The sequence below is a fragment of the Tiliqua scincoides genome, chromosome 6 (genome assembly GCF_035046505.1).
Source record: "Tiliqua scincoides isolate rTilSci1 chromosome 6, rTilSci1.hap2, whole genome shotgun sequence".
Lineage (NCBI taxonomy): Eukaryota > Metazoa > Chordata > Lepidosauria > Squamata > Scincidae > Tiliqua > Tiliqua scincoides.
Genome location: NC_089826.1, coordinates 27,924,921 through 27,951,212, shown reverse-complemented (window position 1 = coordinate 27,951,212; position 26,292 = coordinate 27,924,921). Strand labels below are relative to the sequence as shown.

Here is a 26,292-nt window from a genome sequence, read left to right as displayed (position 1 = left end):
TCACATGGAGAGTAGCCAAGATGCTTCTTCGCTCACACCAAAGAGCAGGTGGAATAACTTGGCTGGGCTTGTCAGCTGCTTCAAGGTCTCGCCATTCATGGTGCCGGTGGCCTCGAACTGGCGACCTTCGGATGTTATCTTCAGGCAAATGGAGGCTCAACCCTCTAGACCAGACCTCTTGCCCCCAGACCTCCTGCTATGGTGAACTTGCTTTCAGAGTACAATTATATTCCCCCCCCCCCAACCAATGCAGGCAAAAACGCATGGGGTGGATCAGGAGGCTTCAGAGGGAGAAGGGGAATTATTTCTGTCGTAAGCCTCCCATTCCACAATGGGTCTCCTCAGACAAGCTTCAGCTCTGTAGCTGGTGCAAACCCGAAGTGAAGAAATGGATAGGGAGGCTTGAAAAAGAGCCAAAAGGATCCAGTACACACCACTGCTGGCAGATCCACCCCCTCCTGTTCTCTCCACTCTCTGTTCCTGGGCAGAACTAGGATGCAGTGGGCTGGATCACTGAAATGGGCAGGGGGCATGGGGGGGGATTGGTTGGTTGGTTCCATGCAGGGCTTTGCCCCAAGCTCCCTAGAAACCTTAGAGATACAGATGCCCCAGTTGTGGTCTGATTCCTCCATGGTTTCTCTCCCCATTCTTCCCCACTTCCCTCACCTACTGCTGCCTTACCTGGTCCTGTGCGCACGGCTCATTCTGGAGGCAGGCTGGGAATACCGCCACCTATTGCAGTGGTACTTGCAAAATGACCAATGCAGGAGCACTGTGTGCTCTGTTGGCAGCCATTTTACAACAGCAGAAGACTCGTCCATTGTTGTAAAGCCCTGCCCCAGACAGCCCGATATAGGCTAGGCTCACTCTGGTCTGGTCTGGTCTGTTCCACTGCTTTCTTTTCCCACACTTTCTGTTCAGGACTTCGTCTCATTCTTCAAGGTGTCAACTTACTGGTAGTGAATGATGGAGGTTCTGACCGCCCTCCTTACTTTTTAATAGGGGGGAATCTATAGCAGCTGACCAGTACTGGGGAGGTGAGGTTCATGGGTATTTCTGGTGGCCATGGGCCAGAGCCTGCCCTGGTCAACTTGTAACACCATCCCTCCTGCAAGAGGGCAGTACCTAATTGAAAAGATATTCTCCCTGATGTCAGCAGGCTGCAGACACACCAAGGAAGAAAATTCTGTCAACAGTGTGGTTGTACTGTGCTGCCTGAGGCACCCCTTACCTCTGCTGCTGGTTCCTGGTTCTTACAAGTCAAGGCAAGAATTCCCCCTCCTATTGATCACTGCTCACCTGTGATAAGTGATTCTGACTAGCAAGTCGCATAAGCAGTCATTGCTGCATATAAGCAAACGGAAAATGGCTGATACTATAAGTTAGTTTAGAACTTTGCCTGAATTGTTTTCAGAATGTCTTGTATATCACTTATCTACCTGCATGTGTTAATTTGTGGAACTCCTTGCCACAGTATGTGGCGACAGCATCTGGCCTAGACACCTTTAAAGGGGAATTGGACAAATTTCTGAAGGAAAAATTCCTCACGAGTTACAAGCCATTGATGTGTATATGCAACCTCCTGATTTCAGAAATGGGCTATGTCAGAATGCCAGGTGCAGGGGAGGGCACCAGGATGCAGGTCTCTTGTTGTCTTGTGTGCTCCCTGGGGTATTTGGTGGGCCACTGTGAGATACAGGAAGCTGGATGAGATGGGCTTATGGCCTCCTCCAGCAGGACACTTCTTATGTTCTTCTGTTGTCACTACCTCTTCCAGATTTACATAGCTGGCATCTTATTATATTACATTTGTTAATAACATGGGAGAAAAGGCAGCACTACATAACAACTATCTGTTTTGCATCACAACCTTTTTTCCCATTTATTTGTGAAAAGTATCACAATAAGAACACCACGTTTATATCACTCTTCTACTATAACCTTATCCGTTATTACAGACTGGATATATTGGTTTAGGTATGTGGGCCTTCAATATTTGAGCATTAGATCATATACCTACCTTGTCATTCTACCTTGCCTGAGAATGTTCATGTCTGTAGTTGTGGGGAACATCACTGCAAAGCGAAGAAGACAATTTCAGTGGAGTCACACTATCCAATTTCCTCTTGGCAAACAGCAGAAGCCAGTACTGTTGTAACCTTTGGAAGGGCTCCTCATTTTGCCCTCTTAAAAGTTGCGTATGTTGCTGTGATACCACCTGTGGTTGCCTCTGGCTTCTTAGATTTTGCTCATATACCTGCAAGCTATTTCTTGGAACAAAAATTGTAGGTAGTCATGGAGACAAAATATGCATCATGAGTCAGGAATGAGCTTACCAAACTGTATTTTCAGTCTCCTTGGATCTGACTCACTGATAGCGCTTGATATAAATTCTGTTGACCTTGCAGCATTCATAAGTGACCTCTCAGTGCCCTTCTGCTACAGAAAACTATAATATCAGAAGTAATAATAGGAAATATTTCAGAATATACAGGATTAGCCCTGATATTGCAGCAAAACAAATTACATGTTAGATTTGCACAGCAGAGGGACTAATCTTGCTGCTTTTTAAAAAAATGACAAGTTCACCTGTGTTGATAACACTGACATGATATTTAGGACTCCAAACAGCCCAATCTCATGATAAATCACAGTAAAACCTGGGACACTGACATGAAAGCTGAACTACTGTTGTGTGCTTTGAGGTCATTGATGCTAATGGCCAGAGTCCTAGTATGTACAACAGTGGATCCCAGATGCCCTGCTGGAGTAGGTAGGTCAGTGGTGGGGGAGGTTCAGAGCAGGAAGTTGGCCAGGCAGGGAGCAGTTCAGGGGCAGGGGGATTTCAGCTGCAGTGGCACACGCCAAGCTCCTACACACCTTTCAGTTGTGCTGAAACTCTCCTGATTTATGCCTGCAAAAGAGCTGGCATAGGACCCAAAAGACCCATTGGAGGCCAGGTGGCCTACAGGTAAGTAAGTAAGAAAAAGATTCACCCTCCCTGCATCTGATTACCCCCTCCCCCCCCCCATACCATAGCACGCAGCAAAAGCTCTGGCAGTGGGGCAGCATGCAATAAGCTGGTGGGGAATAGAAATGGACTGAAATTTCTGCCCTGAAACTTTCAATGGTGGCTCTGAATAATTCTTTTATAGTACCTCTTGTGCTTCAAGACACTCCGTCTTTCCTCAGACTAGTAGCATTCACATGCCTTGAGATCTTTGAGGATGAGAAGTGAGCAGAACATGGCTGGGTAATGGTGGAGGGCTGACTATAGAGTGGTTGATTACAGCAGAGGGAACCCTGTGGATTTGGAGCTGCGCAAAGTGGAAAAGACCATCAAGGTAATAGCAAAACTGAGCAAAGCAATAGTATGTGTTAGGAGCATAAGCTAAGAGCTCTCAAGGAGGGAAAACAAGAAGTAGTTATGGGAGAGGTGAACATAGTGATAGATGGTGAGTTGATCTGCTAGGCGGAGCCACTGACTGCCACTGCATGAAAATTGATGGGTGATGGGAATTCCCACCCTTATGTTCGAGAACTGGGAGGCACTAGTCACGATGTACTGTACAAATACATGGTTGCAGACTGGATAGTCATCATGCTCATGTGACTCCCCCCCCCCCCCGCAGCACAGGATGAAGGGCACATCCAGCTAGCATGGTTGCATCAGCATGGGAAAGTTGGATAGGATTGGGCCCTTAGGCTATGTTTATATGATGCATTTCCAGGGATTCCCAATTGTGAGAAGAGCCAGTGCAAGAACTGTTTGCATGGTCATAGGCAATTTGAAAACATTATGTGAAACACAGAAAATTGGGAAGGGGAGAGCTGGCAGGCATAAGTGGGTGCACTATCACTGTCCTATACATATCGTATACATATTCAGGCAAATATATGAACAGCACTGATAAACACGCAAGCAGGGTTGGCCCATCCATGAGGCCAACTAAAGCAGTTGCCTTGGGCAGTGGGGGACAATGACACACTCCTTTATGTCTGCCTATTTGCCTCCACTACTCCCCCTTCTCCTTTCACTCTGGAAAAGAAAAGGAAGAAGGGAGAGAGGGGGAGAAATGTAGAGGAGAAGTAAGGACAGTGCTAAGCTAGAACAGCAGAGAGTGGTAGGAGCAGAGGTTGGCACATCAATATGGTACAGCTGATGGTTTTGATTGTTAGTCCAAGGAAGGTGTCAATAGTGATACCGTGCCTGATGAACAGGCTAAACCACATTTGTTCTCCAGTTCAGGTGTTTCTACGGGAGAGTAAGGAGAAATGCAACAAGTCAGTGAAGTGCAGCTGGAAGAGATCTCAAACACATACATAAAAATGCTGTGACTGGGATCAATTCTTCTCATGCACTGAAACACTCAGCCAATAAATCATTAGTAAGATTAATGAGTTTAATTAAAAAATAAAATAAAAACTCCTGATCCTTATTTTATTCAGTTCACTGTAGCTTCAAATTGCATTTTGTATTTTTATTAGCTGTATTACTTCATTTTCTCAAAGTGTTTATGTTCTTTCAATGCAACAGGATTTGATGTCTCCTGTAGGGTTTATATTGGCCCTGGTTAAAGCAGCAAACACCATGATATGCTATACGGATAACTAACCAATAGAGCAGTGTTTCTCAACATTAGTCCTCTGCTGTACACTTCACATGGTCTACCTATTCAAAGTACCACTGGAAGTTAACTGGCAATGACATCATTGTCAGCTACTTCTGGGTTGGAAGGCCAGATGCAATATGACAATACCAGTAAGAGGCTCAGGGTGGATGGGAGGGCTTTTTAAAGCACAGAAAAGCAAGCTCCGCCTGATGAGCGGAGCGGAGCCTCCTGCCACTGTTTGTTGTGTTGCGTTCCTGGTCTTACTACTTGGTGGTAGGTGTCCAGGGGTCCCATGAGTACCACCAGACACCACCTCAAGTACCATTGGTGGTACCCATATCATTGGTTGAGAAACACTGTAAAAGAGTAATGAGGACTGTTTCATATCTAACTTTCCTGATCTCCCTAGCAGTGGCTCTCTATCTATAGTCCAGCTATTTTCAACCACTGTGCCATGGCACATTGGTGTGCTGTGAGTAGTCCACAGGTATGCCACAGGAGTTTGGGGGAAGGTCATTTATTAGTAGGGCCAATGGGGGATGTGAACCTCCCACTGGCAGCATGGTGTACCCTGTCAATTGTCAAAAACCGGATGGTGTGCCTTGACAATTTTGGTACCTTGTCAGTGTGCCATGAGATGAAAAAGATTGAAAATCCCTGCTATAGTCACTACAGCTTTCCTACCCGCTTTATCAGAAATCCTTCAACTCAGACCTACCTGTGACTCACTTAAGTGAAAAATGCAAACAGGTATTGTGGTACAACCATCTAGATGCTTGACAATCCCTTAGATTTTGCAGACACCTCTGTGTGTGTGTGTGTGTGTGTGTGTGTGTGTGTGTGTGTGTGTGTGTGTGTGTGTGTGTGTGTGTGTGTGTGACAAACACCTCCTGGGTTACAATACATGGCCAATGGTCTATTTTCAGCTAGCAAAAGTGTCACAAATTGTGCAGACCTTTTATACACGCAACACATACATTCTGCTACTGAGCTTGTAGCTCTTCCTACTGCATTTAAACACATGGCTTTCGGCAAAGCAGGCGTGCCTTTACAATGTATACAAATATAATGTAGGGTGAATAACAAAACAAACTTCTATTTTTGAGAGGAGACGTAGATTCTGTCTTCTGAGTGCAGAAGTTTCTAAAATTTTGCAACTGTGCTGGGAAACAGACATGCACCATTTTTCATGTTGTGTTTGCATACATGTTATAACCAGGGCTCCCTCTAATGTTCATCACCAGCACACAGAGCCATACCATGAGTGAGCAGTAGCAGCTCTGGAGCACTTGTGATGACTTCACCATCATCGCTGAGTTCCAGGAACCTGAGCTTAGAGTTGTGTAGGACTAAACCACACAGCTTAGCAGGAACAGTGGTCAAAACATGAATAATACTGAAGATCACCTGAGCTCCCACAGTTTTCTGGCAGGGCTGCATGATATTGGCAGCAGGTTGCTTTGGGCACAAATAGCATTTTCTGAGTGCAATTTTTATCAGGTCCAAAGTGAAGGAGAAAGGATTACCTGCCCCCCCCCCGCCCTGTGTGAGATGGTTCTAATCTGGTTTACCGCCAGCAGCTATTTTTTAAAAAAGGAAAAAAAAAAAGATTGATGTGCTTAACACCTATTTTGACTCTGCCACCATCTAATAAGTTCATTGTAGAGGCAAGTGTTGAACCAGAGGCTCCCCAATTCATAGCCCATGCACTAGATCAGTCCTTTTCCATTTGTACTGTTCAGGGCTAAGAGTGATTTCTACACAGTTCTGAATTATTTGGAGAAGTGTATGTCTTACTTTTTTAAATTCTTGATGTCAACATGTAATTTCAAGTTAGTTAATAAAGATAAAACGAGTGATTAAATAAAGGTAGCAATTTGGCATAATTAGAACAGATGTTCATGGCAAAATTTCAGATACCAATAATGTTCATTTCCATGATGATCGTATAACACTTAATGAAGCTGTTGGGCCTAATCACGGCAGAACCCATGGGCTGTTTTAGATTAAATAGTAATCTCAACTGCTAATTTGCTAGAAATAAAAATATCCTTTGTTTCCTGAATATGTTGAGGCTGCTATCCTATGCACCACTATCTGGGAGTAAGGCCGCAATCCTAAACACACATTCTTGGGAGTAAGCTCCATTAAATACAATGGATCTTACTTCTGAGTAGACATACATAGAATTACACTGCCAGTTCTATTGAATTCAATGGGACTTATGCATGACTCCTTAGGTCACACATAAGATTTTAGTTGGCAACCTTCAGTCTCGAAAGACTATGGTATCGCGCTCTGAAAGGTGGTTCTGAAACAGCGTCTAGTGTGGCTGAAAAGGCCGATTTGGGAGTGACAATCCCTTCCACACTGGGAGCAAGTGCAGTCTGTCCCTGGCCTGTCTCCCTGGCTATGGGCCTTCCTTCTTTGCCTCTTTGCCTCAGACTGTTGGCCAAGTGTCTCTTCAAACTGGGAAAGGCCATGCTGCACAGCCTGCCTCCAAGCAGGCCGCTCAGAGGCCAGGGTTTCCCACTTGTTGAGGTCCACTCCTAAGGCCTTCAGATCCCTCTTGCAGATGTCCTTGTATCGCAGCTGTGGTCTACCTGTAGGGCGCTTTCCTTGCACGAGTTATCCATAGAGGAGATCCTTTGGGATCCGGCCATCATCCATTCTCACGACATGACCCAGCCAACGCAGGCGTCTCTGTTTCAGTAGTGCATACATGCTAGGGATTCCAGCACGTTCCAGGACTGTGTTGTTTGGAACTTTGTCCTGCCAGGTGATGCCGAGAATACATCGGAGGCAGCGCATGTGGAAAGCATTCAGTTTCCTCTCCTGTTGTGAGTGAAGAGTCCATGACTCGCTGCAGTACAGAAGTGTACTCAGGACGCAAGCTCTATAGACCTGGATCTTGGTATGTTCCGTCAGCTTCTTGTTGGACCAGACTCTCTTTGTGAGTCTGGAAAATGTGGTAGCTGCTTTACCGATGCGTTTGTTTAGCTCGGTATCGAGAGAAAGAGTGTCGGAGATCGTTGAGCCAAGGTACACAAAGTCATGGACAACCTCCAGTTCATGTGCAGAGATTGTAATGCAGGGAGGTGAGTCCACATCCTGAACCATGACCTGTGTTTTCTTCAGGCTGATTGTCAGTCCAAAATCTTGGCAGGCCTTGCTAAAACGATCCATGAGCTGCTGGAGATCTTTGGCAGAGTGGGTACTGATAGCTGCATCGTCGTATAAATAACAAAGTAATAGTAGTTCAGAGGTGATTAAAAGTTTCAAATACAAGTCAATGCTTATTAAAATCTGTGGTTATTATATGCTCAGCAGTTTTGATCCAGCAGCTGCCATGCAAGTGAAAAATAGGAAGTAGTCTAGTTTTGAATGTGGAATCTGGGCACCGACCTGGAAGGCTGGGAAGAATTCCCTGCAAGAATTTACCTGTTCAAGTTTGCACACTGTCAAAGGACTTCTTCATTGTCTCAGGGTTCTTCTACCTTCCTGGGCTGTTTACTCCAGTGTAGGGGAGGGGAAAAGAGAAATGAGGCTATACTTCACAGGCAAAGATGATTAGAATACTATTGTAGTTCCTCTGTAAAGACAAAATGTACTCCGTCAAAAATCTCTTTTTTTGCGCTTTTGTTATGAACCAGCAGGCATTTAGATGCCCATCAGTGTGTTTGGACAAGTCACATGAGGATGTGTTATAGGAGTGTCTGGAAGATGTAGAGTCCTGTATTCCTCTTTAGTTAGATGATTGATCAATTGATTCTTGTCTTTCTTTAATTAATCATTTAGACATGGTCAGTCATTATCAGCTACTACTGATAATGGTGAACTTCTACATCCCATCTCTATGCGACAAAAGAACATTAGAAAAGTTCTGCTGAATCAGGGCAAAGGCCTGTCTACTCCAGTATCCTTTTACCCATAGGGCCCACCAGCTTCCTCTGGGAAGACCATATGGAAAAGAAGGCATACATTGCTTCTACCACTTGTACCCTGCAACTGGCATTCCAAGGTATACTGCTGCTGAACCTGGAGATAATACATCACCAGCATGACAAACAGCCATTGACAGACGTTCATAATTTGTCGAATCCCCTTTTAAAGCAATCCAAGCAAGTATTCACCATCACCTCTTGTGGCATGAATTGTAGACTAATTATGCACTGTATAAAGAATGATCTCCTCTTGTCCTTCCTAAATCTCTCACCAAGCTGTCTCACTGGAGACATCTGTACCCACTTTTTCTATACACATCTGCGACTGAAGAAGTTGAGACAATTGCCTTCAAAACAGTGTTTTACAGGGAAGTCAAAGCATACACCTTTGTAGAAATTAAAGAGGTTAAGAATCTCTTGAACAGAATCAGATTGCTCTACATGTGTAAAAACCTTGTCCTTGCAACATCCAGAACGAATTCCCACATCTAGTCTTGATCCTTTAAATAAAATAGAAAATACCTATCTCTATTGACCTAGTGCAGTGTTTCTCAACCAACAGTACAGGTAGCACCAGTGGTCTTTGAGGTGGTGTCTGGTGGTACCTGCAGGACCCCTGGGCATCTGCCACCCAGCAACAAGACCAGGAACATGATGCAACAAACAGCAGGAGGCGGCTTGGCTGGGCGGGCAAAGCTCTAAAGCATGCTTTTCTATGATCGATAAAGTCTTCCTGTCCACCCTGAGTCTCTAATTGGTGTTTGTTGCATCACATCTGGCCTCCCAACCTAGAGGTAATTGGTGATGTCATCGCCAATTACTTCCAGCGGTACTTCGAATAGGTGGACCATGTGAAGTGGTATGGCAGAGGAAAAACCTTGAGAAACTCTGACCTAGTTTTATAATTTTTTTTTTCATAAACGCTTGAAAGATTTCAGTATCACTTGAGACAGGGATTAATTAATCCACCTGGGCTACAGCCTAAGGGCCCCAATCATAATACGATTATATTATGCCCACAAGGTGGAGCAGTAAATGCCCACGAGATGCCACCTCGTAAATGTCCACAAGGTGGAGCAGTGCCAGAAAAGCTTCGCTGCAACCTGTGGGCAGTTGGAGACCATGCAGGGGCAGAGAGATAAGTAAAATATTTTTATACTTACCCTACTCCATACCTGCATGGCCTCCAGCGGATCTACTCAGTTCTGTTCCCACTACTATGCTGGGGCAAGTCCTAGCAGACTCAAGGGGATGTGTCGAGGGTGAAAAATTGGTTGGGTATCAGCACAGAAGGCTCCACCAATACCCACTAGCCACCTGTCCATAGCACACACTCCATGGCCCCAATGTCCCTGATCGGCCCACTCTCGTCTCCACTGCCAGCTTCCTGACTCTAGCAGGTGCAGCTGGCTTCAGCAGCAAAACTGCAGAGTTGTCATCTTATGTGGCAGTGTGCATAAAATGGCCACTGATGGAGCATAGCATGCTGTACTGGCAGTCTCCGGGCACCAGCCCAATCCTCATTAGGACTGGGGTGTAGGTCTGCTCTTAATAATACTACTGACATTTCTTTGTGTTTTGGATGTTCCGGCTGACCAACGAATAGTGATCGCAAACTAGAATTTTGTCTGCCGAGGTAATTTTAGAAATAGAATTCTACTGATGGAAGAATGGAAGCAGAGAGACAGCCTAAATATTTCTGGAAGTGGAGTACTTTCCATTTATTGAGTGGAGCCTGATGGATATATAAGACTGAATGGCTTCTGCTGTTGCATGGCTTTTCACAATCCTGTGTTTTCTGGAGGTCAACCAGTAGTGTCTACAACAATATTTAAAAACAGAATAAAAGATGTCTTTTGTCAGGTAATCTATCTTTGGGCGATAGCAGGATAACTATGAGAGAGATTTAACAGAATTTAAGCCGTTTCTGCCCAGCGTTGCATATATGCAACAGGGATCAAATGTGCACACCTGTGGTCTGGGCAGAAATGGGTTAACAGAATATTCTGTTTGCTCTGACCTGTTAGACAACAGCAGCAGGCATATATCTGAAAAGATGGTTGTTGGTGTCTTTTGTGGAAGATCATATCTATCTATCTTTTTTTTTTTTTTCGCCAGTGCAGGTGGTAAATTGTTTCAATGACACATGATTTGATGGATTTCGATACCATTGTACACTGTTTGCCAAATCACGGAGTTTGTTGTGGCTTACAGTCAAAGCAAATAAATTATATCTACATTCAAATTAAATACATAGCATTATTGTGAGGATGAAAGATACAGAGCCAGAGGCTGCAATCCTAACCACACTAGTAAGCCCCATTGAGCAAAATAGGACTGACTTCTGAGTAGACCTGGTTTAGAATTGTGCCTAGAGTCCATCTGCTCATGAAAAAAGACTACAGTATGAGCGCAAGAATGATGGACTGTAATTTGGAGATGCCTACGTATTCTTACCCACATGGACAGAGAGGAGGATGACAGACACTGACATGGAACGGTGATGAATTAACACTATCCGCGATGGAACAGAAATGGAATGGCAATCACTGTGTTTCTGCATGACAGAACTGTCATTCCATGGTCCTTCCAATTGCCATTTCTCAAAGACGATGTATAAACGTTTCACACTGCCAATTCTCAATGTGGAATGAACAACTTGAGCTTCTTATTTGCTATAGCATCCTCCAGATTATTTCATGCCTTCCTCGAGGTCTGAAACATGTCTTTTTTTCCCATTGCTCCACCAATTCCTACTGACATTTTGAGAAACTGCTGAATTTCATGTTTTCTGTGTTGCTGCTTTAAACAAACTCTCAACCCAGGGACAAGGCACATGCCCGTGTGCCTGGCACTGAGGAAAAAAGCATCATGCGCAAGGTGAGACGAGATATATACTCTGGCCTTTACTGTTTACAGTTGTCCAGGTACATGTGTTATGTTCTTGCTCTGCTTTCCTTCCTTTTTCACCTTCATGGCACCACCTTATTTCAGGAAACAAGGAACAGCTGAGGAACAGTGGACATAACTGTTCAGAAGAAAGGCCTGCCACAGCTCAATTGTTTAGGCTCAAGTTTTGAAAACAAGACTCTTAGATCTTGAAGCCTTTAGTCATTTGTTCCCTTCAGAAAGGTGTAGTTTGCTTTCGAACTGAACTGTTTCCGCAGCACAAGCAATTTAAAAAGTAATCATATTTCCGGTACAAAGCAGTAGCAACACATTTCAAAACAGCATACAACAATAAAAAACAGTTACAATAGTTTAAACGGCCATAAAAACAGTAGAATAAATGTTAAGCAATGTTAATTTTTAAAAAAATTAGTAATCTCCTAGACCAGGAGTCTCCAAACTTTTAAGTAGGAGGGCCACATTGTATATTTTACACATTTTTGCAAGCCAAAAATAAAAAAAATAAAAAATCAGTTTTATATTGGGCAGAGATGACCAATGCACAGCATACAGTCTGCCTGATCTGTTGAGAAAGCTAGTTTGTTATTATTTGTTTATGCATGTGCAAAAATGAAGCTATTTCCTCACTGCAATTGTTTTAGAGCATTGTCGAAAAGTTAAAACATGTGGAAGCCCGATTTATGGGCAGGAGTGAGGTTAATATTGAATAACTATTGTTTGAGGGTCTTAAAGCATATGGCCCAGGGGACTGAAAAATGATTACCCAGGTGGCAGCACTCTGGCCATATAGAAAGGAGTGTGGCAGACAGAACTGCATGTGTTAACCAACTGCATGGTTGGGAAAAAGAATATTTTAAGTTGATGAGGGACAGATAAAATCTTATAGCAGGCCATGGTTGTAGTCTAGAGACCCCTGTTCTAGACAGCAAGTAAAGCAATTTGTTTCAACATCCTGCTGTTCATTACAAACTACTTCCTCTTCCTCTTCTGTTGACTTCTTATTATAGTGCCATCTATGTACATGGGGCTATACATACAGGTTGGTCCTCTTATCCACAGGATCAGGACCCAAGGATTTGACTTAATGAGGGTCCCAGCTTGCATCTGGAGGACCTCACCGAACATTCTGGTTGTTTTTTTTTTCAGTTTCAGTACCTTTATTGGCATACCGTTACAATACATACAGACTTACATAGATTCTGGTTGTTTCTAGGAAGTGTTTTGAGGCGTGGGGAGGCCACGTGCAGCCTCCTCATGCCTCAGAGGGCCTCCCAGACTTTTCTGAGAGAAACTTCTGAGATCCACCTGCACTATTTAAAATGCTATTGTGGGCAGGGGACTGATTTGCCAACCACATTAAGTGGAATTTGTGCAAGTCAACTGTGCCTAAGATGATGGGTGAATGTATAAGTATTTGCCGCTGCACCCAGAATGATTTCTTATGTTGCACATGTAGCTGTCAATTTTACTTCCAGCTAGCAATTTTAAAAATCAGCTCAGGAGAAGCAGTTACCTTAGTCATAAATTAAATCTGACAGCAGTTCTATAGGGGTTTTGATTAGAGTCTATCTTAATAAATAAATAAATAAATAAATAAATAAATAAAAATGACAGCCCGGATGAAATTAGACAAATGATATTTCATGGCACACCTATGCATATTTCACAGAATTCACAGCACTGGTTTCAGAGACCCTAAGCCCACATTGTGCGCAAACACTGCTGACAAGCCCCAACCTCCAGTATCACCTGAAAAATCTTTAGCGAATGCACAGTGGGTTTCTCCCAGTTCCACAAAATCATAATTATGTGGCTGTGTCTTTGCAGTATGGGACTATTAGAATGTGGACCCAATACATAAAGCTATACACAGAAAAGTTGTGATTAGGAATGCCAGTTTAATGACTGCATAACAAGAGACATTCAACAGGTGTTTCATTCACTGGATAAAGATCCATCTCTTCTCTTGGCCACTCTAAAGGAAGACCCTTGTGTACCTCCATTACAATGTCCAGCAGCATGCTCTTCTCGAGGACCCCATGTATGACTGTTTCTGATGGTTGGGTTGAGAACAGCTTTCTGACCTGGGGGGTAGGGTAGGTTGTCAGATGCTCTAAAGCAAAGCACAAAAGGCCCTCTTTATCAGTGATTGGACTGTTGAGAAGCAATGCGTTCAGCATGGCACTGGTGTACCAAGTGTAGGGGCAATGTAGCATTGGGCGGGAGCTACTCTGGAACCTTATGGGAAACTAACCTGCCTACCTCCTCTCTATCCCATGCAGGGTGAAGAATTGCAGTCATGATATACAAATATTTTCTAGCCATGTTTGCTTTACTAGCACTTAAACTGTTGTGTAGGAAGCTGCCCTGAGTGACAATCTTAACTGATTCGAATGAAAGAAATGGGCCAAAATAAAGAGATCTATACAAGAGATCTAATGAAGACTTACAACTCATGGATGGGAAAATCTTTTCAGTCTGTTTTATTGTCTTCCTGCTTCATCAGATGGCCTAAAGGCAATACAAGATATTTATTCAGTATTACTAAAGACTCAGATGTAAGGGGCCTGATGCCTCGCCTTGGGGACTAACTATGCCCTCGTGCACAAACTTTAAGGAATGGAAGACTGGATACACTTTTATGGATGAATCCTATGGGCTTTTTAGAACAGCAGGACTAGAATTTCACTGGCATAAACGGACCTGTGATGGCACCACTGCTGAGTTGTTTGAAGCCCTGGCTGCAAAGCAGCTACAGTGGCAGAACCTCACTCCCACAGAGTATCTACTCCTCAGTGTGATTGTGGGTTCTCCCACCAAACCATGTACCACATTGTGTCTGGCTGCAAACTGAGGGTGTATACTGGCCCATGGTCTGACTTTGTCTTTGAAGGTAACTTTGTCCTTGAATGGCTGCATGAACTGGACATTGAGATCTGATCTAGTCTAACTGATATATAAGTCCATGTATTATATGCTACACACTAAATAGATACAGACCCAGATGGCACCAGGGCTGGTAGGCTGTTGGGTATGGTTCATGGACAGGGAAGGGGAAGGCAGGGGGAAGAAATGGGCAGTGAGGAAGAGAAACCAGGGGGCTTGCAGGAGGGGGTGGATCCAGCAGCAGCAACTTTCCCCCATTTGCACCTTGAAGCATCCCCTGGCTCTCATCAAACTTGTAACAGCAAAATGGCTGGTCCAGGTCTGAGGCACCCATATATGATTGGGTAGCCTACCAGTAGGCAAATAAAGTATTTTTTCTTACCTCCTGTAGGATGCCTGATCACATCACCCCACCCCCCACAGTATGCAGCACATGCTCTGTTGGTGGGCTGCATGCCGTAACGTTTGTGGGGATAGGATTGGGCTGTTAAAGACTTAAAGACATATTATGAAGTCATTGATAACATCATGGTATAGTCCAGAATAGATCTACAGAGAAGGAAGGAAGAGCTCAAACACATTTCATACCAATCAGCTCACAAGCTGCTTCAGCCCTAGTTGTTAATGTTTTGTTAAGTCTTCCTGGGCAGTCTTCAACCTAAAAAGTAAAGACACAGTTACTAGGAATGAGAGGTGGATTTACTTTGAACTTAAGGGATTTGGCAATGGACTATATTTGTGAGAAGAAGAAAAAACCGCCTTCTGAAATAGACAAGAATCACTCATGGGAATTAGCACATAGGATCAAATTAGATGTGTGCCTAATCACATAACGTCACCAAAAGTAGATTAATTTTCTTTAGAATTAGCAAGAAGAGAGGCCTGCAAAATTAAACCATCAGGGACTTTAGTATTTTGCCCCTGCTGTGGTTTTGATCCTGCACACGGCCCCTCTGCACACAAATTTGAATTGAAAACAAAATCTTCCATTTGTTTTCACTGGAATGTTTTCAAGCTAAAAAAAAGCAAGGGAGAAACATCATCGGGAACAAAATAATGGTGGGGACAAAGTGCTAACTCTCCCTATCCTCCTGCCTTTGTTGGCAACCTTCAGTCTCAAAAGACTATGACATAAGCCTACAGCACCCAGTAGGTCTCCCATCCAAGTACTAACCAGGCCTGACCCTGCTTAGCTTCCAAGATCAGACAAGATTAGGCATGTGCAGGGTAACAGTTGCAGCCTTGATGCACAACTTTTCACAGGTTATTTCTTTATGGTTATTTCTAAAGAAATAAACCCCCATATCTGACAATATTGTGTGATGGGATGCATGTCTAGTTTGACCTTTATTCCATTTAAAACACTGTCTAGTGTAAATCAGTTCATTGGGATGAATTACCAAGCATTTTTGGAAGTCCAAAATCAAGCTGTGTCAAGAACCCCATGCAGCCCCAGATGCTTTAGACTGCTTCTAACTTGTATTAGAATACAAGTTATTCCGGTGGAATAACTCAGCTCGTCAGCTGCTCCATGGTCTCGCTGTTCATGTTGCCGGAGGCCTCCAACTGGCGACCTTCGGATGTTATCTTCAGGCAAATGGAAGCTCTACCCTCTAGACCAGACCTCCTGTCCAATTCAGACCTCCTCCACATTGTACAATATGTACAATATTCCCCTAATCCCCCCCTTCAGTTGCTGTGCGGCAGCATTCCCAGAGATGATGTCATATAGAGGGAGCTCAGCCTTCCTCATCCTAGAGTGGAGTGGCCATGCAACAGCAGAGCTCAAAGGGAACAGCAAATGTGTGTCTTCACGCAGAATTAACAGAAAGGCAGATCTAGCTGCCTGTGACTCATGCTGAATTTGGCAAACACTGTCTTCTATGCTCTAAAGTGGAGTTCCTATTTAAAATGAAAATTGAAAAGTTCCAAATGGCACTGTTTACTAAACTCAGTAAAGATGAATTTGCAGGGCAGAAATCTGCACGGCTTCTCCCAGCATAAAGAAACACCTGCTTCCTTTGAAATGAATATTTTCTGCAATAATGAATAAAAGGTATGTGGAAACATGCACATAAATTAAAAACAGTCACTTTTGCTATTCCTATGAATTCCTTGATATAAAAATGTCTGATCAAGAGGACTGTTGGGATTGCTCTCTGTATCTCACAAAACTGGTTTCTCCCGTGGGGACATTTTGGAATGGCAAAAGGATTTCTACCTTAAATTAGTGCATGGTCATATAAATAATCATGGGAGACAGTGGCTTCCTTAAACTGTGCTGATTCAGAATACCGATACTGCACTGAAATGTTTAAGCAATGCCTCTGAGCAATAGAATGATTTGATTGACTGAGAATATTTATATCCCACTCTCCAACATATATATTAAATTTACAAGGCAGCTTGTAAATTGATTATCATGGTGAGCTTATCATAATGATGTGGAACAGGTCGATGTGTTTCCTACCTTTGTGAATGACTGCTTTTCTTCTCATGGTTCCACATTATCTACTCTGCAGTTCAGAATTCCTCTAGGTACTCACCAGCAATCTGGAAACTTCCATGAGGAAGCTATTGGTGACTTTATGGTCTTCCTTATGCAGAAAATTCAAAATCAGATTGCGCAAGGGTTTGTGTCTAATGAATGGTGCACACTTCCAAAGGGTGGCCTCGGCTGTCTGAAAAAGATGGGGAAGAGGAGTCTTTAAAAAGGACATTGACCCAATCTGTGAAAGTGTGTATGTGTGAAGCTATAGGAATCTGAAAGCATAATTCAGCTTTCTGGCACAGTGGTATATGTAATGCTTAAAAAAGGTAGCCTGATCTCATGTTTTCAGATCAAGATTCAGATTTTGGAGGGCCTCAGATATACATTTGGAAGGGTGACCTCTGCTGCCAGCTTTCCAGACAAAATGTGGTTTGTGCTGCTGATGTGCTATGTCCCATTCTCTCTTTGACCTGGAAGGAGAGCAGGTGGCATGGTGTAGCAGCAGAAATTTTGCAGCAGTGTAATTTGCTGTAATAATAATATTTTAGAACACTACTCTAAAAGGTTTTACACTTATCATTCCAAAAAAGAAAATACAGCAGCCCCTATATCCTGTGGGTGCCATATTTGTAGTTTCACTTATCCATGGTTCTCAAATTCTGCCCATCATGGTCATGACCCACCTCTCTTCATCTGCAAATGCTTTGCAAAAGAAAGCTTTTTTGGAAAAGGAAACAGACAGTGAGAACCTAGACCAGTGATTTTCAACCTTTTTCATCTCATGGCACACTGACAAGGCACTAAAATTGTCAAGGCACACCTTCAGGTTTTTGACAATTGACAAGGCACACCATGCTGCCAGTGGGGGGTTCACATCCTCATTGGCCCCACTAATAAATGATCTTCCCCCAGATTCCTGTGGCACACCTGTGGACTACTTGTGGCACAGTAGTGTGCCATGGCAGAGTGGTTGAAAATGGCTGATCTAGACTCGTAGATGATAGAGGAACATTAGTAGCAGTGAGAATGCTAACAGGAAGCAAACAGCAGAGGAAGCAAAGAGACGGCGATAACATTAGATTCCATTTCCTGTTAGTGTTCTCACTGTTGCTTCTTTAGCATCCCTCTAGCAGCAATGGGTCTAGGGTCTTGCTATCTGCTTCCTTTTCCAAAAAGCTTCCTTGTGCAAAGTGTTTGTAAATGAAGAGAGCAAAATGGGGGGAGCAAAATGGGGAGGGTTTGAGCAGGGTTTGCTACTATCTGCAGTTTTGGGTATCCAGCAGGAACGTATCCCCCATGGATATGGGGGGGGGGGCGACAACTGTATTGCAATTTTTCCATGGGTAAAAAAAATCCTCTCCAAGGCATTAGGGGTTTTCCCTCTTTTTTTTCTCAGCCCAGAACCCCAATCTAGAAATAGATAGCTTAACATAATTTGAGGCCCCACTGATTAAAGCTCAGGTTTGTGGATGCCCTCAACTTGGCATCTTTTGACATCTCAACTTTTCTCACAAACAGGGCTGAGATGAAATGTGAGTTGTTCATTAATATTTTCTTCCCCATGAAAACCTTCCCTACTTTTTGCAATTTTTTGGGAAGTAGTATTGAGGATGGTTTTCTCCCCTTAAATGCCTTTCCAAAGCACAGAAGCAGCAAAAAGCATCAATTCTCTGTCTCTGGTTGTCCTTCCTGTGCTCAGTAATATCCGTCAGACTGCTGAGGAAGAGACGGCTCTTGTAGATGTAGAAAGCTCAGATGGCATAGGGGGCAGAGACATAATGCACTGCCTTGGCACCCAGGGCAGTGACATCATGATGTCATGTGACATGACATTAAGTGACATCACTTCTGAGTTTTCCCCAAAGGGAGGGCAGTTGCTACAGTTGCTTTGTGTGTCCCATTCCTTCTCCTGTAGGCTCTCAGCCTCCACAGGAGAAGGAATGGCATGTACGAAGCTGCCAGCTCCTCCTCTGTAACTTGGAGCTTGGGAGCAGTCATGCGCCCCTGCTTGGTGTACTATCCAGGGCAAGTGCCCTTCAGGCTCTGCCCTAGTTATGACTCTAGTGGGGGTAATGGCAGTTGGTATGCAGGGGTCTTTGTAATGCCTTGACTTGATCCTGGAGTGATCCTTTTAATAATACTCTCTTACCTTTGCTACCTTGGGATTATTGTCCTGCAGGTGAATTAGGATGTGCGCTAAGTACTTCTCAACCAGCTCACTGAAGCTGTCACTTCTCCAATGAAAGTATTGACTTTGCTGGCCAAATATTTCCAGAGCCTTCTGTCGTATGAAAGGATTCTCCTGACAGAAAACAGCACATAAAAATAAGCAACAAGAAGCCATTTTGTTTGGCTGAAGTGAATGGGTTGTGTGCTCCGAATCTGTTCAGAGCAAACGGGCTCCTACTTTGGCTTCAACTTGTTCCATTCTGTGAAGTTGCAATCTTGTCTTTCCAGAGAAGCGATTCATTCACTTAGGTTTGAAAGTTTACTGTCTTGGGAGCATGCTTGTGGTTTACTGAAGAGTTTCTCAAACTGTGGGTTGTGACTTGATGTCTGGTGGGCCCTTCCTCCTGCCCTGGCATCCAGTTGGCTCCAAACTGGAGGCCCCCGGAGGCCATTGGCGGCTGCATTGGGCATCCGCAGGCCTCCAGAAGCAGCTGGAAAGTCACTTTCATTTTACTTCTGAATTTGTGACCCTTTTGAGTCTTCCAACTTTTGGTTGCTTTCAAAGACTTTTTGTTGTTTCCAGAGCCCTGAGCAGGCCTTCTGTGGCCTGCAGAGGCCTCGTTCCAGAGAAGGAGGTGGGTCGTAGTACCCTCTGCTGCTGAACAGATAGGAGAAGTTTGAGAACCCCTGGTTTACTGGATACTGAGTGGTCTTTGCGGCTGGCTAACAGCATTGCCAGCTTTGGAGCATACAGCCCCATCATCCACATATATTGCTTCATGGAACCCAACTATGATGCAATTTGAGGGCTTTCGTCAATTTACTTTTGTCTTGCAAGGCTGAGCTTTTGGGCTCAACAGTAGGAGTGCAAACTTTGGGCCATGGGGTGGGTAGTCTTAGGGGTAGTGAAATTAATTTGAAAATATGGGAGATGGGTTTATATTTGAGAGTTATGGATATTCTTTCTTTTAAAAAGGCTATTTCCTTTTGCTGCTGCCACAGGTAGTAGCAGACGTCCTCTTTGTAGCCACCAGGTGATGGTTGTTCCCTGTGATTTTTTTTCAGGGAGTGCATGGAGCATTATAGTGGCTGTGTGGGAGGAGCTCCAGAACTCTCTGATGATGTCATCACCAACGCTGAGCTCCGGGGTACTGAGAGAGAAGCTGTGCAGAGCATCAGTTCTAGCTGCATAGCTTACAAGGAAGGATACATGTGAATGTTCTGGACATGGCATTGTCAGGGGGAAAAGAATCACAGTCTCCAAAATGGGGAAAGGGGAAAAAACAGGAGAAAGATCTCTCTCTCTCTCTCTCTCTCTCTCTCTCTCTCTGTGCATGCATGCATGCATGAGTTGGTGTTCAAAGTTCATTACATTTTTATGGCCCAATCCTATACTAGCATTCTGATGGCGGAACACGCTTTACTGCATCATAAAATGCGTTATGGAAGCATGTGGATCTGGGCACTTCCAGACCACTGTTGGAGATGCCCCATGCATGGTAGCTCTAACGGGGCAGTGGGGAGTGGCATGCGGGCAACTCGTACTGGATGCTATCCCTTCCAAAGCAAGCTGACACGCTCTCTTTGTCTCCTCAGCCTTGCACCAGTTTAACATCTGGCACAGGTCTGAGGAGACCCATTGATGGTCGAGGAGCTTACTGAGGGGTAAGGGAAAACATTTTCCCTTTCCCCTCTCAAGCCCCCTGATAGGCCCCCTGTCAGGGTTAGAAAACAACCCAGGAAAATTTGGCCTGGATAAGGTAAAGCCTAAGCTATGTGAAATGCTGAGTCACCATGAATCAGGTGAACTCACTAATTGTAACAGGTGTCAAGCTTGCATCAGGAGGAGGAGACACCACCCTCCTAATTCCCGCACAGTGCTTTAAAAGGTCTGCAAGAACCATCATGTCCCTGGGAAGGCAGGGAAGGCCGGGAAGCTGTTATCGTGTATGTAGCACGTTGTGCTGTCGTTATGTTTCGTTATTATGCTGCTGTTATCTCCATTGTAAATATAGACTGAACTAATGAAGAATTTGTGTCCGAAGTGCTCTTTCTGTGGGCTGAGAATCTGACGCTGCATTCCGCTGGCAGCAAACAGATAAGACACTGCTCCTTCCCCAACACCCCCCCCCCCATGACCACAGCATATGGCGCAGCCCATTACAGAGTTACATTTGATACACACTTTTCTGAGTGGTAAAGTTCAAACATTTTTAGTATTAACCCTTTTAATCATAGAATTACCTAAATGTCATATCTAGTTTAGAGTCTATATATCTTAATTCTGAATATTTTGAATACTATATGGAACTTCGAAAGATATGCAAAATTTTTTGTATTTTACTCAATCCGCCTCAGTCAACTTTGAGAAAAAGGCACCTTTCTCTTCAAAGCCCATCAGGCACAAGTATGTAGAGGTGTTATCCAAATTCCTCTCTGGACAAACTATGCAAGAGACCACCTGGCTCCAGATACTTCCTGCTCGTTAGCAGAACAGATTTTATAAAATATGGGAAACTCTTAAGCTCTTCTGCATTCTATACTGTTTCATAAAACCAAATATTTAAATGCATACTTTGCAACATATAATCACATCAGCTATTTGGGTAAGAAATACTTGAAAGTGTATTTAAACAGCTGTTAAATATACATTAAGCTATGTTTAAAAATATGCTTTGGTTTTCAGTGCTGAGAAAAAAAAAAAAAAAAAAAATCCAGGGCTTCTCAGTGGAAAAGAATGGAATGGAAATCAAAGGAAAGGTTGTTGAAATGGAGAGCTTGTTCATCTCCATAACAAACCGGTTCACTGGAGTGTTTTACAATAATACTTCTTTTAACAACACACTAGCACTTTGAGGCTTGCCCCTGTTTATCTTGGTTTTTAGTGGTGCCACCTCCCCTCCTTTTGCCTTTTCATTCAGCTCCACATTTTGGTACATTTTCTACTTACATCATCAAAACAATTTTGTGCCTGCTGAGCCAACTGGATGGAAGTAGAAGTTTCGATAGATGGGAGGTAGGGTAAGATCTTTGATACCCCTGTTATTGCCTCTTGTTTAACATTGGGATCCCAGGGATTTGACAGTGATCGCAAGAAGATACCCAGAACACTTTCCTTATATTTTTTTGCCTAAGGGGAAGAAAAGGAACCAATTCTGTTGTCAGGACTAGCCTTGGGAGCTGTGGGGTCCAAGTGGACACATTTTTGTGGGGCCCCAGATTCACAGCCAAGGCCAGTAGAATCTTAGAGGTGTACATAAAACTTATTATAGACTTTATATCTCTATGGTAGAATGGAAAGCGGTCAAAATGTGCTCTTACACAGTGCATGTCAGTTAACGGATCAAATGAATCTAAGCACACTTTAATAACATATGACATACGTGTAAGCCTGCAAGTAAACAAACAAAATGTGTAGATTACCTTTGAAAAGTAAATGATTACAAGACTACTTATTTTAGTGACTGCGAAATAACTTTGTAAAAATATTAATTTTATTTTTTGTTTAGAAAAAGAAGATCAAAATTTCCATTGCAATGTGTTGTGTGTATCTGACAAGACTAGGGTAGATTACTCTAGCACAGGGGCCCCTTAGGAACAGGGCCAAATTGAGAACAATAGGTCCAACTAGCTTAAAGCTCGCCCTGTCTGTTGTGTTGCATCACTGCATAACCAGTCTTTGATCATTATCAACTTAGACAGAAGGGCATCCTTTCCCCTCAAATGGATTGTGGTGGTGGTCCCCCCCATACTGTCTGCAAGATCAGGGTACACTGAACAACAAATCCAGAAAACTATTTTCTATAGGTAATTCCAAAGAAAAACAACTTTTTTCTCTAGAACGAGAAACAGGTAAGAAGTCTTCCACTCAAGACAGTTCCATTAAATTCATTTGGGAAGCTTTCATCTCACCATGTAATGCTATCCAGTTCATCAAATATCAGCCCAGCCTTACCTTCTTGGGCATGGTATGGATTGCATTGCTGATTCCTCTCATTCCATACATGATGATGATGGGATTTCCATTATAAATGAACAGCTTCATTACATTATACACATCGAGCATCATCTTCTGCTCCTCTTTTGCAATATTGGGGCTTCCCACAAACTGCAGAGAAGAATGCAGAAGAATTACTTTCAGCTCAGAGAGAGGGGGGCTGTAAGACCATATGAAGCTGCCCTATACCAACTCAGACCATTGGTCCATCTAGGTCAGTAGTATCTCTACTATAACTAACAGTGACTCCTCTAGTGTTAAGATTTTCCCAGTCCAGGCTTTTCCTGTGTGGCAAGAATCATTTTTTTAAATTACTCTTCTTTCAGCCTGCCCTGACTATGCTTTCCGCTTCTGGCCCTTAGGGGTATTGTGTACCTCATCTGGGATTTAATCACAGTTTGCCTTAACCATGTTTTCTGCCTCTAGCCCCTTTCCCTCTTATCTGCTCTGTGATTGGATCTCCTTGAGCTAAAGTCTAGCTTGAATTCAAGCCAGGGTCTAACTTGATTATTCCCAAAGTTTTCTTTACTGATAAAATGTCCCCTAGTGAAGTGGTTCCCAAACTATGGATCATGGCCTAATTGTTGGTGGCCTGCAAAACTGACAAGGCAGATTAGGCCATGTGTATCAAGGGTTAAAAAAACCTGCCCCTTGGGGGGAGCAGTGCTGCTCAATCACCATTATAGGCACAGAGGCTTGAGTGGCTGGTAAAGTGAAACCTTTTTTGATGAATGCTAAAAAGTTTGGGAACTACTACCCTAGTGCATACTTTCCATATTTCACAATTCCTAGATCTGCATTCCCCATCATCATCATCAGTTGATCCTGGATCTCCTTTTTGCTATAATCTTGGGGAAAATCAATCAATCAATCAATCAATCAATCAATCAATCAATCAATCAATCAATCAATCAATCAATCAATCAATCAATCAATCTAATTTTCACACACAAAGAACTCAGAATTCCCTGCTGCATTATCTAAAATGACCACAATATCCACTAACTTCTGTTTTTAGTGGAATAAAGGATTCATGGTCACCATAAAAACAGGCCAAAATCTCTGGTGGCTGAACAACACCCCCCCTCCCCCTTCATCTCGAATCCACTTGTTAAAATTTTCACAGAAAACACCACTCACCTCTGCAAAGAAGGCAACACTTGCTGTCCAACAGAGTTCCTTGTGGAAGTACAGGCTAGGAAGGAACTCCTGTACAACAGTCCTGGGGAAAGCACCTGGGCAACAACTCCTCATGACTCTGGAAGGGATAAATAGTTCAAATTTGGAATGGCAGAACAAATTCAGCTTCCAACTCTGTGATTAAGCTCTTCTTCATAAACGTCTTTATTTAACAAAAAGAATACATGATCTTGGGCCTCAAAACTAGTACAAACATTCCACTTACCATGGATATATGATCAAATATAGTAAGGACCCAATCCCATGGGCCATTAGCACCAGTGCTGAGCACCAGTGCCAGCACTAGCTAGGTGTTGTAAACTTGCCCTACAGCACATTTATGACACTGTGGGAGTAGGGACTGTCAGTGCTGGGCCCAGGAGGAAGCCAGGATATAAGTGCAACTGCTGGGCAGCAGTGCGGGTTTTCGGGGTAGTGGAGAGGCGTTTTGGCGTAGGGGGAGGAACCAGCCTCGAATAGGGATGGGACCGGTGGAGGCTTCCTCTGCCGGATCCAATCCTCCATGTTGAACTGAAAAGCCTGACACTGAGTTTCTCAAGTATGCACCGGCAAAATAGTTGGTGCAAACTTAAGAAACCCCACTGCAGGGCCTGCACCCTTACTCAGGAGAAGAGGACAAGACCTCCAGCAGCTTTCCAGCATCCACAGGACAGAGTGGTTGCCATTTTGGTACAGCTGTTCGCAGAGTAATGCCATTATGTTCTTAGGCTCCATATTGGCTGATTTTTTTTGTTTGTTTATTATTATAAGCATGGTGTCACATGTTAGAGGCTCTTCATATTGGCAATGGTAAAGTGACAAAGCCAATAGGATTGTTCGTGAGGGTCAAATCAAAGCCAAAACAGGGCACAAACAAAGATGAGGGGCCCTTAAAGAATAGGGCTATGGAGAGGGAAGGAGGAAAGAAAAAAGAACGAACAAAGACAGTGCAAGAGTGGAAAGGAGGTAGGAAAGGAGTGAAAGGCAGAGAAACAAGAAGGGGCTAGGAGAGGGGAAGAAAAAAAATACTAAGAAGTACTGGAAAGAAGTTCATGGGTTAAAAGAAGGGTTAAAAGTGGAAAGGAGGGAAGCAACAAAAGAACCCAACTGATGGCAATGGGAGGTGATGGAAACCAGGGAATGAGGAAAACAAATGCAGGACAAGGAAGCTCATAGAAAAACAGTTTGGGGAGAACATTGAAATGAGAGAGAAAGAGCCCAAGACAAGGCTGCCCCATTCTCTAGGGTTGCCATATTCTCAGCAGAGAGTTCAGTCCTGTGCAAATGCCCACCCTGAACCACTACGGAACTCAAGCAATTCCATGACACTGGATGTTGCTCCCCGGCCTCTAGAACATGTCAGGATGAAAAATCTTTCAGCAATTGCCCTGCAGAGGCGGGAGGATAGCAAATCACTATGGGGAATGTAAACTCTTGTAAGTAGTGGCAGGATTAGAAGGATGGTGGCTGGCAGGACTTGGTCAAAGTGACTACGCTGATCTTAACAAGAGGTGATTTCAAACCAAACTCAGACTGACAGGCCCAGCTGAAGTTGGAGCAGTGCCTGAAGTGGTGCCCAAATTCCACCCCTCCCCCTGTGAATGTGAGTCCCCTATTGCTGCAGGCACCATACAGCTGCCCAGAGGAGGGGGTCGTGGAGGCAGAAGAGGTTTCTCTTCAGCCTCCTCTCTGCCCAGCCTTTTTTGAAGAAGCTTTGGATGGCAGAGGAGGTTGGGAGACAGGGATTAAATGTATCATCATGAGGTCAGTGTATCATCTATAATTGTTCTTACCTTCCCAAAGCAGCAAAGCCTCTGTGTTGTTCGTGGTCATCCACCATCAGCTCCCAGCCACAGTCCTCATCCATGGCTACCAGGATGTGATGTTCACAGCCTCCCAGTTTCAGGATGTTCTGAAGAGCTTGCACTGCCACGCTGCAAAGAAATCCATTCCATTGCACAGTTCTATAATAGGTCCAAAACCACAGCTCTGTGACTAAATGATTGTCATCTAATTTAAAAGCAAAGAAAGTTCTGAGGAAATCCCCTAGGAGGTACTATTTTCTCTCTTTCTGGTGGCGGGGGGGGTCCTTTTTTGGTATCA

General features: G+C 43.7%; 1 protein-coding gene across 1 annotated transcript; it reads right to left on the bottom strand.

Annotated features, from left to right (window-relative positions):
- Nucleotides 1-13,940: 13,940 nt before the first annotated feature.
- On the bottom strand, nt 13,941-26,056 carry LOC136656040 (protein maestro-like). Its single transcript, XM_066632878.1, has 8 exons — nt 25,983-26,056; nt 24,151-24,268; nt 22,969-23,121; nt 21,964-22,143; nt 18,994-19,146; nt 16,900-17,034; nt 14,942-15,011; nt 13,941-13,978 (listed from the first exon to the last, which is right to left on the bottom strand). The coding sequence occupies exons 1-8, from the start codon at nt 26,054-26,056 to the stop codon at nt 13,941-13,943; spliced, it is 921 nt and encodes a 306-aa protein (XP_066488975.1).
- Nucleotides 26,057-26,292: the final 236 nt, after the last annotated feature.